The sequence below is a fragment of the Styela clava genome, chromosome 14, assembly GCF_964204865.1.
Source record: "Styela clava chromosome 14, kaStyClav1.hap1.2, whole genome shotgun sequence".
Lineage (NCBI taxonomy): Eukaryota > Metazoa > Chordata > Ascidiacea > Stolidobranchia > Styelidae > Styela > Styela clava.
In genome coordinates, this window is record NC_135263.1 from 13,962,822 (window position 1) to 13,976,727 (window position 13,906).

Here is a 13,906-nt window from a genome sequence, read left to right on the forward strand (position 1 = left end):
TAAGAAATTATACCTCGTTCGGGGGCCACGCACTTGGTTCAAGTATCTCTCAATTATAACAATATTAAATTGATGATTCGGCACACTGGCTTATGATACATAATTTGAGTGTTTCGCCTGATCAGGAGATTAATACAAAGACACAAGCCTGCAATTATCCAATCATAGTGGGCAGTATGGCATTCGGGGAGTATGGGAGATACACAAATAAAAAATAAATATAAAACGAAACAATATATAAATGAAGAGAAACATAACATAATTCATTAATCGAATTTATCAAGTCAGGAAGACCACAAAATCAACAAGGCCAAGTTGAGGAAAAAATAGTTATTGATATTTTTGGTTGTAGATTTATCTTCACGCAAATTACAAGTTCAGACTGTACAATCCATTGGGAACGCGATGTTTGCAACCTGTACCGTGTTGATCGCATTATGGGTGAATCTAATTCAATATACACAAAGCGAAGGTAAGTGCGTTTCTATGTTTTAATTCAAGTTCATTTATTCAATTTGTATAAAATCAAGCAAGGTACATACCATGTGTTTTCGTAAATTCAATAGCCGTGGACAAGGCTGTGTCGGAATTTTATTCTGAAAATCAAAACATATGGTGACAATCTTTCGCGAAATTCAAATCCGATTTTTATAAATCCAATTTGCTGTTTGGAATTCAATTTCAAGGTCATTCCGGATTTTATTTTATGGACCCTAAATCGATCGACCTCCCTCTATACCGCAACAAAAGCTAGCTTCTGATCGAAAAATCCTTCCAATGTCGATTGGTTTAAACCACAATGCCTGTAAATCGATTAGTAAATCAAAATAAATTGTTCCATAATAGAATAATATAAAGGACAATTAAAAAATATGGTCTCTTGTGTTAAGACGCAAAGGCAGAAAATTAATATTAATTTTAAAATAACACCACATGTGGTATACGTAAAAAGACCGTTTAATGAGGTATCCATTTTAGGTTAATGCGCATTATTCAGTGTTGAGGTTTTAAATGAAATGAATAAATGTCTCGAAAAACACCAACCGTGTCTGCTACAATTAGTTTTCATTAGGTTTGAATGTTTATTTTTAATATTTATATGTTTTACAGTAGATCATATGGCGTAGGTAATTCATTACCCAATAATTGAATTTGATTAATTATACAACATCATGTAGCCACCATATACTAGCGATCTATGGGTATGTTATTGTTCAGTTTTTGCTGCTGTTATTTGCTAGTTGTCAAGCGTAAAGTAGATTTACTGTGAAACGAGGTTCATTTCACTGTACATAGTCTGTAATAACACCCTGCCCATAGGTTTCAGTCCCTTTACACAACTTGATGTAATGTAGGCGAACAAAGTTAGTTACCTTCATATTGGTACACACACTTGTGAAGAGCCCCAATGATTACCTATTTTCAATTTCAGATTCTTGTGGTTCTGTTATAATCGGCGATGATTGTGGCTTCACTGGAATCACAGCCCTCGAATGCCGCCAACGGGGATGTTGTTATGATTTTAGCGCACGAAAGATTAATGAAAAATGTCTTTACCCGTTCGATTTTTTTTCCTCTTCAAACAAAGGTGAACATAAATTCCTTTAAAAATGTAAATCAATTTTAATATATTGTTTTGAAAGACAGAAAGTGATTACCTAAACTAAAAGGGTAATGGATGCGATCTTCGGAATATTTATTGTTAATTTTTTTCACGTAAACCAAATACCCAAAACAGGCCATGGAAGGAAATTTATTTCACAAGTTTTTCGTGCTTTTTTGCTATTCATATTTTGGGAACTCATTTCAGATATTGATGGAAAAAATTGCCCTAATATTTCTCTTTTTTTTGCTTTCCGTAATTTAACTCAAAACTAATCGAACTGAATAAGAATATTAGTGTCAAAAAACTGTCAAAATAATCTTAAATCACTTTTCTAAAAATATTTAAATTCCTCAAAAAATTATGCTATTTGTTATTGTAGTATGCAAATTACACATCGACGAAATAAATTGTCTTATTGCTGGATTTCTCATGGATAATTACTGACATTGCTCGACTGTATAGTGTATAGCATCTGTTTGTCGTCAGTTTTTAAAATGTGATTCTGCTCCTTGTATACTCTGTCAGTAATCACTCTGTCTGCACTTATGTCATTTCATTCACATATTTAGATTCAAAGACCTTCCTGGGAACTTCTGTGCTGAACATCCCTGAGCCTACAAGAGCACTCAGCGATCGACTTACTAAATTGTCCGTAGAATACGAACTAAAAAACGCGTTCCGCTACCGTTTCCCGCAAGTGAGATCAGTCGAAGGTTAGTTTGATGTAAATAATTTTTCCTTAGGCTTGTGTCTAGAATTGTCCAGCAAAGCCAGCACGCTTCAACGATAGTGAAGTCCCAGTTCAGAGTAATAACAAAACAAATCTTGACGACACAGTCAAACGCTGCAAAAGATCAGCAAACAGGCCGAGCGGAAAATGTGAATGAAAACAAATAAAGACAAAATTCGTGCTTGTAGTAAAACATGTAAAAGATATTCATTTAGTTTAAATCTCGAGGTGTCCATTAAAAACAGATGGGCACTACGCTTCAATGGCAGTCAAGTCTCAGTTTAGGGTAAAAAAAAAAACACAGCGCAGTCAAAACATGTGCAAGCAAATGAGGCAGTTAATTTGAACAGCAAAACAGACCAACTTTGTGAGACATGTAAATGAACTAATGGTAGTCTATTATAAAGCACCCTAATTTGAAAATTACATTAAGTGAATAATTCAATATTTCACACACACAAATTTTCTTTGTAATTTGGCAGCAAAGCCCTCTTAATGAGTACTGAAATAAACAGCGTAAGATAAAGAAAATCTACTCAAGTCTTACTATCCTCATTGGAAATTTGTTCATTTATTCACCTAAACAAACTACTTCCCATCTACATTGTTTTCTCCAGGGAATGAAACAGCATGTTCTACGTATAAACAATATCACTCATTTCAGAGACAAAAGCCCTATCTTTAAATAAGTTTGCCTGATCAAATTTCTGACGCGCACAAAGAATGTAGTTTGTTAAAAAGATTTATCAATTGTTGCCACTTATGTGATACCTATTTTTATTTACAGTAAAAAACTTCACCAATGCAGAATTTGATTACGTAATCACAATTTTTGCTGACAAATCTTTTCAAATGACTGCAGAAGATCTTTTAAAAGCATATGCCAATGCAATGCAAATACCGGAATCAGAATCATCATGTGGAAAATATTTTATCGGATTGCCGATAATTAGAGGTAAAAATTCATCATTTTCAAATTCCCAGTGTCATTGACTCACACTAATCTAGCGCGCGTTTATCCTTTTCAACCCAAACAGCAGAATTGTATATTTCGTATATAACCATTATTCCTTACTCACCGTGCATAAAATCTGTTCCCGTTTGTTATTCAATCTTTAATAATGTTTCATTTCCTTGTAATACGTGCAATCTAGCTTTTGTACAGTTTGAAAGGTTTATGTTTCCTTAAATACGTATCAGAATAATTTCAGATAACTAATGATTTGTGAAACTACACTAAATACAAAGTGCAATTTTCTCCCCGGTAGGAAACGTTGTGTTAGGTGCAAGGCAAAACATGGTATAGTCACATAGCAAGCAGCGCTTGATACACCCATACATATAAAATAGCAGTTAAACGTACATAAAGTAGTTGACCGCATGTAGCCCGTGATCCCTATTTGAATAATTTCGGTGAATCTGCCTGGTGCACGTGATTCTAACTAAATTTTCACCTAGTTTTGCGAGTTTAAAGAGTTATTCATCGTTATGTGGTTTTTCTTTTACGAAATAGGCTATTTTTCAACGAAGCTCACTCACATTCGGATCTTAGGTAAAACGTTAGCCCGCTTGCACCCCTGCCGTACAATAAATATATAAATGGACAGTAGGTTATAATTGTAATTGTAGAAACAATCAGAAGATAAATTTAGTGAATGGCATATTCGTAAAGTCCAATTTAATACTATTTGCGCAATCGTTGGTCAAATGAAATCATATCTGTAAATGGAAACTACTTATTAATGTTCTTTATTCCTTATAACTGCCCTTACTTACGAGACCTAGTCCATTGTCTACCGGCACTTCAAGAGAAGAGATATTGCTTCCAGTTGTTATAATACCTTGTGTTTCGATAATTTGTAACTTAATAATTCATTTTTAAGATTATGACGAATGTGAAGCTTCCAACGTGTGTGACATGAAATCAGTCTGTGTGAACACAATCGGTAGCTACAAATGCCATTGTAAGGATGGCTTCACAAAAGATCAATTTGGAGTTTGCTCTGATATCAACGAATGCAGGGAAATGGCAGAGGTGTGTCGACAGAATCAGGAATGTACTAACACTATTGGTGAGGGGAATCATTTTTTTCATATACAGTATACAGATAAAATAAATACGGGTGTAATTTTAGAATAAGTTGAAGTTGATTTTATAATTGAAAGTAATTGAGTAATTTGTATATATATTGAAACAGTCAGCAGATTTTTGTTACAATTTAACGTTTAAATAATTAATTCGCTTGCCTATTCGACCACAGCATTCGTTATACGGTAAGTAGGGGGCGAAAACGAGTTGTAAGTTGTGTGTTTAATTGCACATAGAGTGCTAGTTAACTTTGACAGTGTGTTAGATCAGTTTTATGAAGATGCGAATCGGCCCGATCTCGAATCAAAAACCTTTTCCAACTCTCAACCAAACCTACCAATCAACCATATCTAATGATATTCCCCAAGAAGGACATTGCAATGTGTTTCTAATACGAGGAATGCATTTTAATTTCTGACACAAAATGGTGTTTGCGAAATCGGCTTTTTCGTGGTTCATATTTTGTGCAATGTATAGTGTAATTAAGCGCTTCAACACTTATCTGCGCAGCTTGAAAAAGTGCATTGATTCAAGTATAGTTATGGTGCGCGAGAGTAAAGTGTTTGTTAGTAAATATACATATATTACCATGAACCAAACAAGATAGAATCAGCGGTAAATAACTACTCTTCACCTATTTCATATGGAAGGAAATTTTATAACGTTAGTGATTTCATTATTATATTGATTCTTTTTGTTTCTACAAAAACAGGAAGTTATAATTGCGTTTGCAAAGATGGATTTCGTATTGATAGCAGTGATGTTTGCGTTGACATTAATGAATGTTCACAAGGCAAACACAATTGTTCTCAAGAAACAGAACTATGTGTCAACAATGTAGGAGGATTTGAGTGTGAATGCAAACCCGGATTTCGGAAATACCGATTTTTTGGTAAAAAATACTGTGTAGAAGATGATCCATGCACATCAAGTAAGCATACTATGGTGCAATCTTAGTATAATAAAAATCAAATAGTAATAAATATATTTCGACTGAAAAAGCAGGAAATTAGAAAGTAGATAATTTGGGGTTGCAGTCCTTGATTAATGTTGACGCCATATAGCCACGTCTCACTTATTTTCTCATCGCTAATCTATTTTTGAGTTGAATAGGTTGAGTAATTTTGCTAAACTGCGTTTTCAATTCACATGGTCAATTTTCGGTGACTTAGTTCCATTTGCCTATTTTGGGCCAGACTGTGTCGTTTTGATATTTTTTTTTATTCTGTTCCTGAGTGTAATTGTAACAAATTTAAGATACGATAATACCTGATAAAACAAATTCTCCTCTTTTTACGCACCTGTGTCATTTCCATTTTATAGAATTTGTGGCATCTGAACCTATAACAATCGCTAACAAAATAACATATTTGCATATTTCCAGATCCATGTCACCAAGACGCAGAATGCAGACGTTCTGGATCCTCATACACGTGTCAGTGTCGAGAAGGTTTTACAGGAAATGGTACTAATAAATTTGGTCATTCACCAAACATTGTATATACTTTTGAGCGATTTATGTAACATACTTGCTTTCTATATTGCACTTCAGGAGAACAGCATTGTCACGAAATCAAGCTGTGTATGTTGGCATCGGTAAACAATTGTCACGAGAAAGCAGATTGTTCAAATATTCCTGGTAGTTACCTATGTACTTGTCAAGGCGGATACACTGGAGATGGATTCACTTGTGAAGATATAAATGAGTGTGATAACGATCTACTATGCGGGAATCATGCTAAGTGCAAAAACGTAGAAGGTTCATACCAATGTACTTGCGACAACGGATATCGAAAACTTGCGACGGATGAATGTCTGGATATCGATGAATGCGAGGTGGGTTTTTAAACAAGTGTTCCTTGCCGTGTTTTGTCTATACTTCCCCACTTTACTATAACGTTATTGCATTTGATATTCTTTCTCAAGCCATGATAAATACCTTTATTTTTTCCAATTTAATCGTAAGGATTCGCGTATAAATCTCAGTTGAAGTGGTGTATATGATAAGTCTTGACCAGTAAAAATGCAGGTAAAAGATGTTCAAAAGAGCTTGCTGAAATTACACGCCTAACTGTATTAAGTATTTTCTAAGTTTTCTCACTAAGACGCATTGTATTGTCCGGGTCATGCATTCATTTACGCTTTTCTTTTTCAATCTGATTACAACATTGTCATAATATTCAGTCAAACTCGTGTAACACAAACGCCATCTGCCGGAACCTACCAGGATCGTATGAATGTTCATGCAACCCAGGATACGTAGGAGATGGAATAACATTTTGTCAGGAGACAGAAGATAAAATTGGAAGATCAATAACGATTAGTTTAGTAGGGATTCATTGTGATCCTGTATTTGGTACGTTGAACAATGTAGTATTGTATATTTGCTTTGCCACGGCGAAGTAGGAAGGTTTTTGCAGCCGTAGCACTTTATATTAGTGGTAAAATATCCAAGACTATACATATTTCACACTTACGTTAATGATATTTCTTTTAATTTTTTTTTTTTAAAAGTTTAGCGCCATGTCGTCGCCTTAAAACTAAGCATATTTAGGCCGTAGCTTAAAGACCTCTGACTATATATATTCACCACTTACCCCACCGAGAGTTCAATTGGCTAGGAGTTATCTAGAGACGTAAACACCCTAAAAATAATTGATTCAACAAACACTTAAATTTTTTATTTTTGTAGGTCCAAAAGAAACAGAAACTAAACTGAGCAAAATCTGTTCAATCGATGCAACTTGTGAAGCTGGAACTTTGGGAATTTATTCGTGTCGTTGTCCTAAAGGACTTATTGGAGATCCAATGGAAGCTTGCTACGACTGGGACGAGTGTCAAGAAGAATTCCATGAGTGTCATGCCTGGTCAAATTGTATAAACACGGAGGTAAAAATAAAAAGCATGCAAAGGTTGTACAATATGTATATGACTATCTTTCTAATTATGACCATCGTGGTTTTGTTGAACCTCAGTATAATTATTATTGAAATTTAAAACTAATCATTACGTGACAATTTTTTTACCGTTTTCAGGGAAGCTATGCATGCGATTGTGCTACCGGTTTTATTGGCGACGGGATTGATTGCAAAGATGCAAATGAATGCGAGATAGGTTTGCATGAATGCAGTGAACATGCAGATTGCATCAATACCAGAGGTTCTTATTTCTGTGAGTGCAAATACGGATTCATTGGAAATGGATACGCATGTGAAGGTGAGGAATATTCACATTTTTCGTTCATATATTCGTTGATACTTATCTGATTTAATAGTTTATCCGGGCATATCCACAAGTCGAAAATCTTGGTGCTATCTAAATCAGGCATGTAGTAGTAGGCCAGATAACCTTGCCAATATCTCATCAAGAATACGATAGATCAAAGATGTGTTTCAGGCGTATTTACGCCCCATCAATTTGTCATAATTACCGGTAGTGTGGACAAATTGAGTCACAATGCCCGGCTACCTACAAATTTACAATTGGTTCAAAACAATTTTTACAGTGAAGATAAATGGCAATTGAATGGCTAGTAAATTCAGCACATCGTTTCCTCTTGTAGGCTACTTGAATTTCTTCCATTTTTGTATAACCCAGCATAAAACATGACTAGTTTCTATGCAACGTCGACGTATTCTTTTTCTTTTATCTTGTACATTTCTTGCTTCTATTATTAACTTTTAAAAAAGGATAATTTTTTTTACAGAGCTTTTTTTCTATGTTGCCCTTGTACGCCTTACTGCTTCATACTCGTATCTGGTTGATCTTGACTGCCCTGGTTCAATATATTTCAACGAGGTGTCGCATGATTTGATGAAAGATACTTTCAAGCTTTTTCGTTCTACTGGGGACTACGTTAAAGACGTCATAGTCACCTCGTTTTCAAAAGGAAGTGTACTTGCGGAAGTTATAATTGCAACAGTCGGTAGTTCTGCCTCAGACTTAAACCGCGTGATAACATACGGCGTAGAAAACGGTTTGACAAATATGATATCGGGTCCTGCTCTTGTTATACAAACATTAAACACGTCCCTCGAATCAATGGATTTTGTAGGTGAGTCATATACTGGAATTTTAACGAAGAAACACAACTCGCAAACAAAAGTATCAAAAACTTTCTCTGGTATTATTAAACTGCAACCTTCAATGATATCGAGATACGAAGAGTTGTATAATGATAACCTCACAAATCCTGATTCCGACGTGCGTACAGAATTCGACAAAAAGTTGTCCAGAGAACTGATGTGGATGCATGGTTACAATAACGAATACATAGAGGAGGTGGAAATTAATTCAATAGGAACAATAAGCCAATATTTACAGCTTATGAAAAACAGGGTCGAAAAACCTAGAGTCAGATTCTACAAAGCATCTGTGCTAATGACGTACAATGTTTATGATAGAAGACTATATAACGACTACCAATATGCTTCTCAATATGCGATACCTAAGTTATTGAGAAGTTACGGATACGCTTTGAGAAGAGAGGAATTGACCATTGGTGAAGAAAGACAAGTAAAAGGTTTGTATTACATTGTGAATTGCTATCAGGACTATTAGGAGAAAATATTTCCCAGCTGATTCGATGGCGGAACAAAACATAATTGACAAAATGAGTCGTTTGCTAACTTAAACTTTCACTTGATTTTTTAATTTTAAATGGTTTAATAAAATGAACAATACCACATTTTAATGTTATCCCTTTTTTAATTTCCAGATGTTCAATTCAACAATGACGGTTACATTCAAGTTTCCCTAACGGACGTTCGTGGACCAAATCCCGGCGAAGTACCTGACGAGTTTAAAGTAACCAAAAACACAATAATCGTTGAACATCTCATTGTGGTATCACATGAAATACTAATGATTGACGGAATTCTCCAAAAAATTGATAATGAGTTTTTAAAAAAAAACCTTCAGCTATCATCAAAAGAAGAGAAATCCATCCTATGTGTATTAGATATCACTCAGGTTTCTAAATCAGACGGAACTATTGGGTTTTATCGCGGGCTTATGCAGGAATGGAATATTGAGTCAGTGGAAGACGACAACGACATCCTCCTGGCTCAATATGATGTCACAATCGATGGAGATTCCGAAATTTTAGATTTGAACGAGCTCGGGCTATTCAATTGGTTTGACAAGGGCGTGAATGACGGAAATATTGTTGAGGACAACAAGCTTTCTTTCTCTGGTCTTCCAAAAAGTTTATTCATGGGGAGTTACACAATTGGACAACCAATACATCAAGAAAAAAACGATAAACACTCAAAAGAATCCGAAAGAAAAGATAAAGAATACAAAGAGTTTAAATATTCAGCATCTATTTTTCTGATGGATGACGTAAGTCCCATTCCGTTACTCAATGTACCAACAACGCATGAGGTATTCGAAACAACAGCACAAGTATTCGAACCTCAACTCTTCACAGCTTTCACACGAGGTTTAAAAGATTTAAATTCAGGTGACAGAAACTGGGAAGTTAAACATATTTACATTGAAATAGTTGCTTTCCGTCACCCAACAACTAATGAATCAAAAAAGAGAACAAATGTTATTGCTGACTTCCATATTACAGTCGAGGTAACAGGCGCAATCACATCGAACTTGTTGAAAGATTTACTGAAGAGATCGTTTGATCACGCAGCTACAGAAGACTATTTTGCGGAAAAATTGTTTGTTGGTGCTCCATGGAATTTCATTGAAAAGATCGATCATGTCACACCAACGCACAAAACAACAACTGGTTTTACTCAAACTGCTACTCAGCGTGTCACCACGATTAAAGTCACACCGCGTAGTTTATCCGCTGTTCGTCCAACAACACAACCGAGTAGAATTACAACTCGTGCTTGGTTATCTTCCACCACGGAATCTGTGACGCCACAATACGATGAAGAATCACATGACGTCACAACGGCAGAGGCAAATGAAGTTCCACTATCTACAAATACACAAGAAATATCAGAACTAGCTTACGCAATATCTCTAATCCTACGGGCACCACGGATGAGTTGGTTCGAAATCCGGAGCGAAGTTGAACTCCTACCACCAAAAGCTAGGACTTTATTAATAGCGATGATGCATGATCCTGGTTCAATGCAGCATATACCGAACTTAACATACTTTTATTTAAATGCTGCTCTTGAACAGACAAAGCATTATTAAAATCATGAAATTTTATGCCATAAAATTACCTCGCTTTCCCATAGCAGGATTTTATAAATCTTAGTCTAAAAACAAATATCGAAGCGAAATACGATTATTAAGTCCTCGAAATTTCGTAAATAACTTGACTTTATAGCTTCGTTATTGAACACAATTTATTCAGACCGACGTCCTTTCACATGCTTACTGAAATCAGGTCAGGTGGTTTTTATAACTTCAACGTCTTCAAGTGATGTAAACTTTGGGAAAATGACTTCAAAAACCATTTCAATGACCTATATATAACTTTTATCAGTTTTCGAGCTCGTAAATCAACTATTTCTTGCAATGATGTTTCTACTTTTTTGCTATTTCCACTTTACTTTTTATCTTACTTGTTTCTTGTTCTTTTGTTACCACTTGAAATACAGCGAGTCTTTGTATGAAAGTTGTATAAGATTAAGAGCACATTTAACAATCACCAAAATCTGAGGTTGAAAATTGTTAAGCGGCTAGGGTCAATAGAAGACATTTTGATCTTCGTAATTAGAGTAAGCCTTCGTAGATGAGATTCAGTGTTTTTACTATTGTTAAATGGAGTCTACACATTCATAAGTCAAGACAAGAAATCAGTTGCAAAACATAACTAATCTTAACCATCTCAACCGGAACGCGTTTTTACCTTCTGCTGCTACGAATCTTCCCTGGCCTAAATTCCCAACCATAAACAATTATGTTTCCGGACGACATCTTAGTGCATGGGAAGCACTCAACTAAATTGTCTCGTCAGACATCATTTCTCTCACTTAACATAACAAACAACCCATGCGTAATGGATTTTATAACAAATGGTCTCGCGTGTCAATCGCGTTTTATTACATTTTGCTGACAGCCTAAACATTTGATTTCCGTATGAACTGTTTTGTAATTTAGTAAAAGCATTTGCGGTGTGCTCAATTACGTGTTGAGTGTTACATAGTTTTTTGAATGGAAGCAGATTCAATGATTCCGATGTTATATCGACGAGTAATACGCAAACGACGCAACAATACAACGAGGAGTTAAGTGATAGTCGTCGGCGTATTTTACTATCATGTATCCACATATACAACTATAAAAAATACGTAGATGGTAAAGCTTTTTTACGCTTTATGCTGACCAGCGTGCTCGCGAAACCTGGCTAGCACTGTAGTGTTAAATACTTTATAATGGGTGAGTCGGATCTGTGATTCGTTGAAAGAAAATGTACCTCACGAGTAGATGTGTTTTCAGTATATCATTGTTGTATTTGATAAAGTAATCTAAGTCGCTAAAGGTATATATATATAAGTTGTGTTTGTTGTAGTTGTCTATTGTTTGCTGAATAGAAGAATTTGACAGATAGTTTGTAAAAAACTAGAATTGTTAGTTTTTCGTCTGATACAGCGAAGAATATTAGCACAAAAGTTGATGAACAGCACATTTGAGGGCTCTCGATAAAAAATGAAAACACGATGGATGGCTTAGGGGCCGTTAGCAGTGGTGGGATTCAACCGGTTCGCACCGGTTCTATAGAACCGTCTCACGGAGTTTTATGAGATCAGCGAACCGGTTAGCATTACTGGTTACTGTCAATGACTTTTTGTCACAGAACCGACTGAAAAATAAGACTTTTGTGACGGAACCGGCTGACAAAAAATTTAAATCCCACCACTGGCCGTTAGGGCAGGGGTTCTAAAACTTTTGGTGTTATGAAGTTTGTGAAGAGGTTGACTATTATTCATGGAATTTTAGAAAAAAAAAATACTTACCGATCAATGTTCCGGTGTGAATTAAACTTTGAGAACATATAGATCAGGATTTGTTGCGCTTGCGAAACTATTTCGGCGCTGCTGGTTAAAATATTAATTTTTGAGCCCGCTCAATCCATCATAACCAAAATTCAAACGAACCCACACTTATGCTGTGTAGGCTATATGATATTCAGAAGAGGAGGGATTTCGATGGTACTCGAACATATAATTGGGTTAACCCCAAGCAAACGCGGAAAACAATTCTTAACAATGGTACCCAAATTTCACCGTAATACTCAGCTTCCAATGGTTTGGTTATGTATATTGCATTCGAACAGTTTATGTCATTGAACGGCTATATTTAAAGCATGAATGTTGGATTCTTATATTAACCATGGGCCGTAGTCGACGCATGCCAGTCGCGGAATTTGTTAAGCGATAAGTTCACTGACCACAAACATTTTGAAGTTGCGATATCCAATACCTATAACACAGATATCCGTATTAGCTATCTGAGGAAAGCATGAATGAACATGATAATAATGTCGACTCATTGGTATATTTCCGCGCAATATATAACATCTGTTTCGTTTGAAAACTAATTATCGAGCAGACTGCAAACTGTCGTAGTTCTCGCTCTAAATTGCTTGTTTTTCTAAAGCAGAATATCGATTCAAACCACGTCGGAATCATTTGGTTACGTTGATGTTCCCCGCGGATCAATATGTAACGAACGATGATCAAATTGCCGCTAGTTGGTGCCCAATTTAGACGGTAAGAGGCTGCATTTTCTGTGGCAGAGAAAAGTAGTTTATATCAAAACTTAGCAAGCTCTAGCTATCACTTTAGGTTCAGCGCGCCGTCAGTTATTGGGACAGACTTCAGCCACATAATCCATCGATTGTTGCCAGAATATAATTAAGGAAATTTTCTTGACAATGGTGTCAAATAATATTGATGCATCTATACGTATATATATATAAAAAAAATTCCAGTCACGACTAAAGGAGTGAAGGTAGAAAACATTTGAATAATTAACATTCAATAAAACAGCAACGATGTTTAAAATCTTCACGGGGCTTCCTAGATTATAGTATATCCCTTTAAACAATACTGGCAGAATGAATCGTTGATTCCCCACAAGGCCGTAAATCCTTCGGAATCGACTGCAAAAGTTATAAATTATTCAAAGATTTTTCGATCACAGGGGACATATGCACATCGCCCGACCTTCGTCTGTTCGGTTATGTAATGGTTTGGCGCAAGAAAACGGGATGTGTAATATTTGACATTTGTAGATGAGAAACGAGAATATAACATCTTTTCAGAATGGTTAGGTCTGCTTGTTTACGTACTAACTGCTGAGTGTTATACAGTTTAATGTAGATGTAGAAACGATGCATATAAACTATCAGCATTCTTAGTATAAACTTCACGTTACATGGATGCCAAAATATTACGGTTATAAAGTCAGTCGATATCGCTGAACCAACATTATTTACCTCATGTGGGGCTAGTAGAGCTAATTTTTCGCTATCTTATCAAGCGTGACTTCAGGCAAT

General features: G+C 35.6%; 1 protein-coding gene across 1 annotated transcript; it reads left to right on the forward strand.

Moving 5' to 3' along the window:
- The first annotated feature begins 291 nt into the window (after positions 1-291).
- Positions 292-11,238, forward strand: LOC120341529 (uncharacterized). Its single transcript, XM_039410057.2, has 13 exons — positions 292-472; positions 1,433-1,588; positions 2,176-2,319; positions 3,124-3,291; positions 4,220-4,408; positions 5,138-5,356; positions 5,810-5,890; positions 5,978-6,261; positions 6,610-6,781; positions 7,118-7,314; positions 7,461-7,641; positions 8,132-8,947; positions 9,143-11,238. Exons 1-13 carry the CDS (start codon positions 406-408, stop codon positions 10,591-10,593), a joined length of 4,125 nt encoding a protein of 1,374 aa, XP_039265991.2. The 5' UTR covers positions 292-405; the 3' UTR covers positions 10,594-11,238.
- Positions 11,239-13,906: the final 2,668 nt, after the last annotated feature.

What these genes read in the sequence shown, in the direction of transcription:
- LOC120341529 (XM_039410057.2), top strand. Translation starts at nt 406, where the DNA reads ATGTTTGCAACCTGTACCGTGTTGATCGCATTATGGGTGAATCTAATT. An exon ending in CGGATTGCCGATAATTAGAG is followed by an intron (nt 3,292 to 4,219) that starts GTAAAAATTCAT and finishes TTCATTTTTAAG; the next exon opens with ATTATGACGAATGTGAAGCT. An exon ending in CAAATTGTATAAACACGGAG is followed by an intron (nt 7,315 to 7,460) that starts GTAAAAATAAAA and finishes TACCGTTTTCAG; the next exon opens with GGAAGCTATGCATGCGATTG.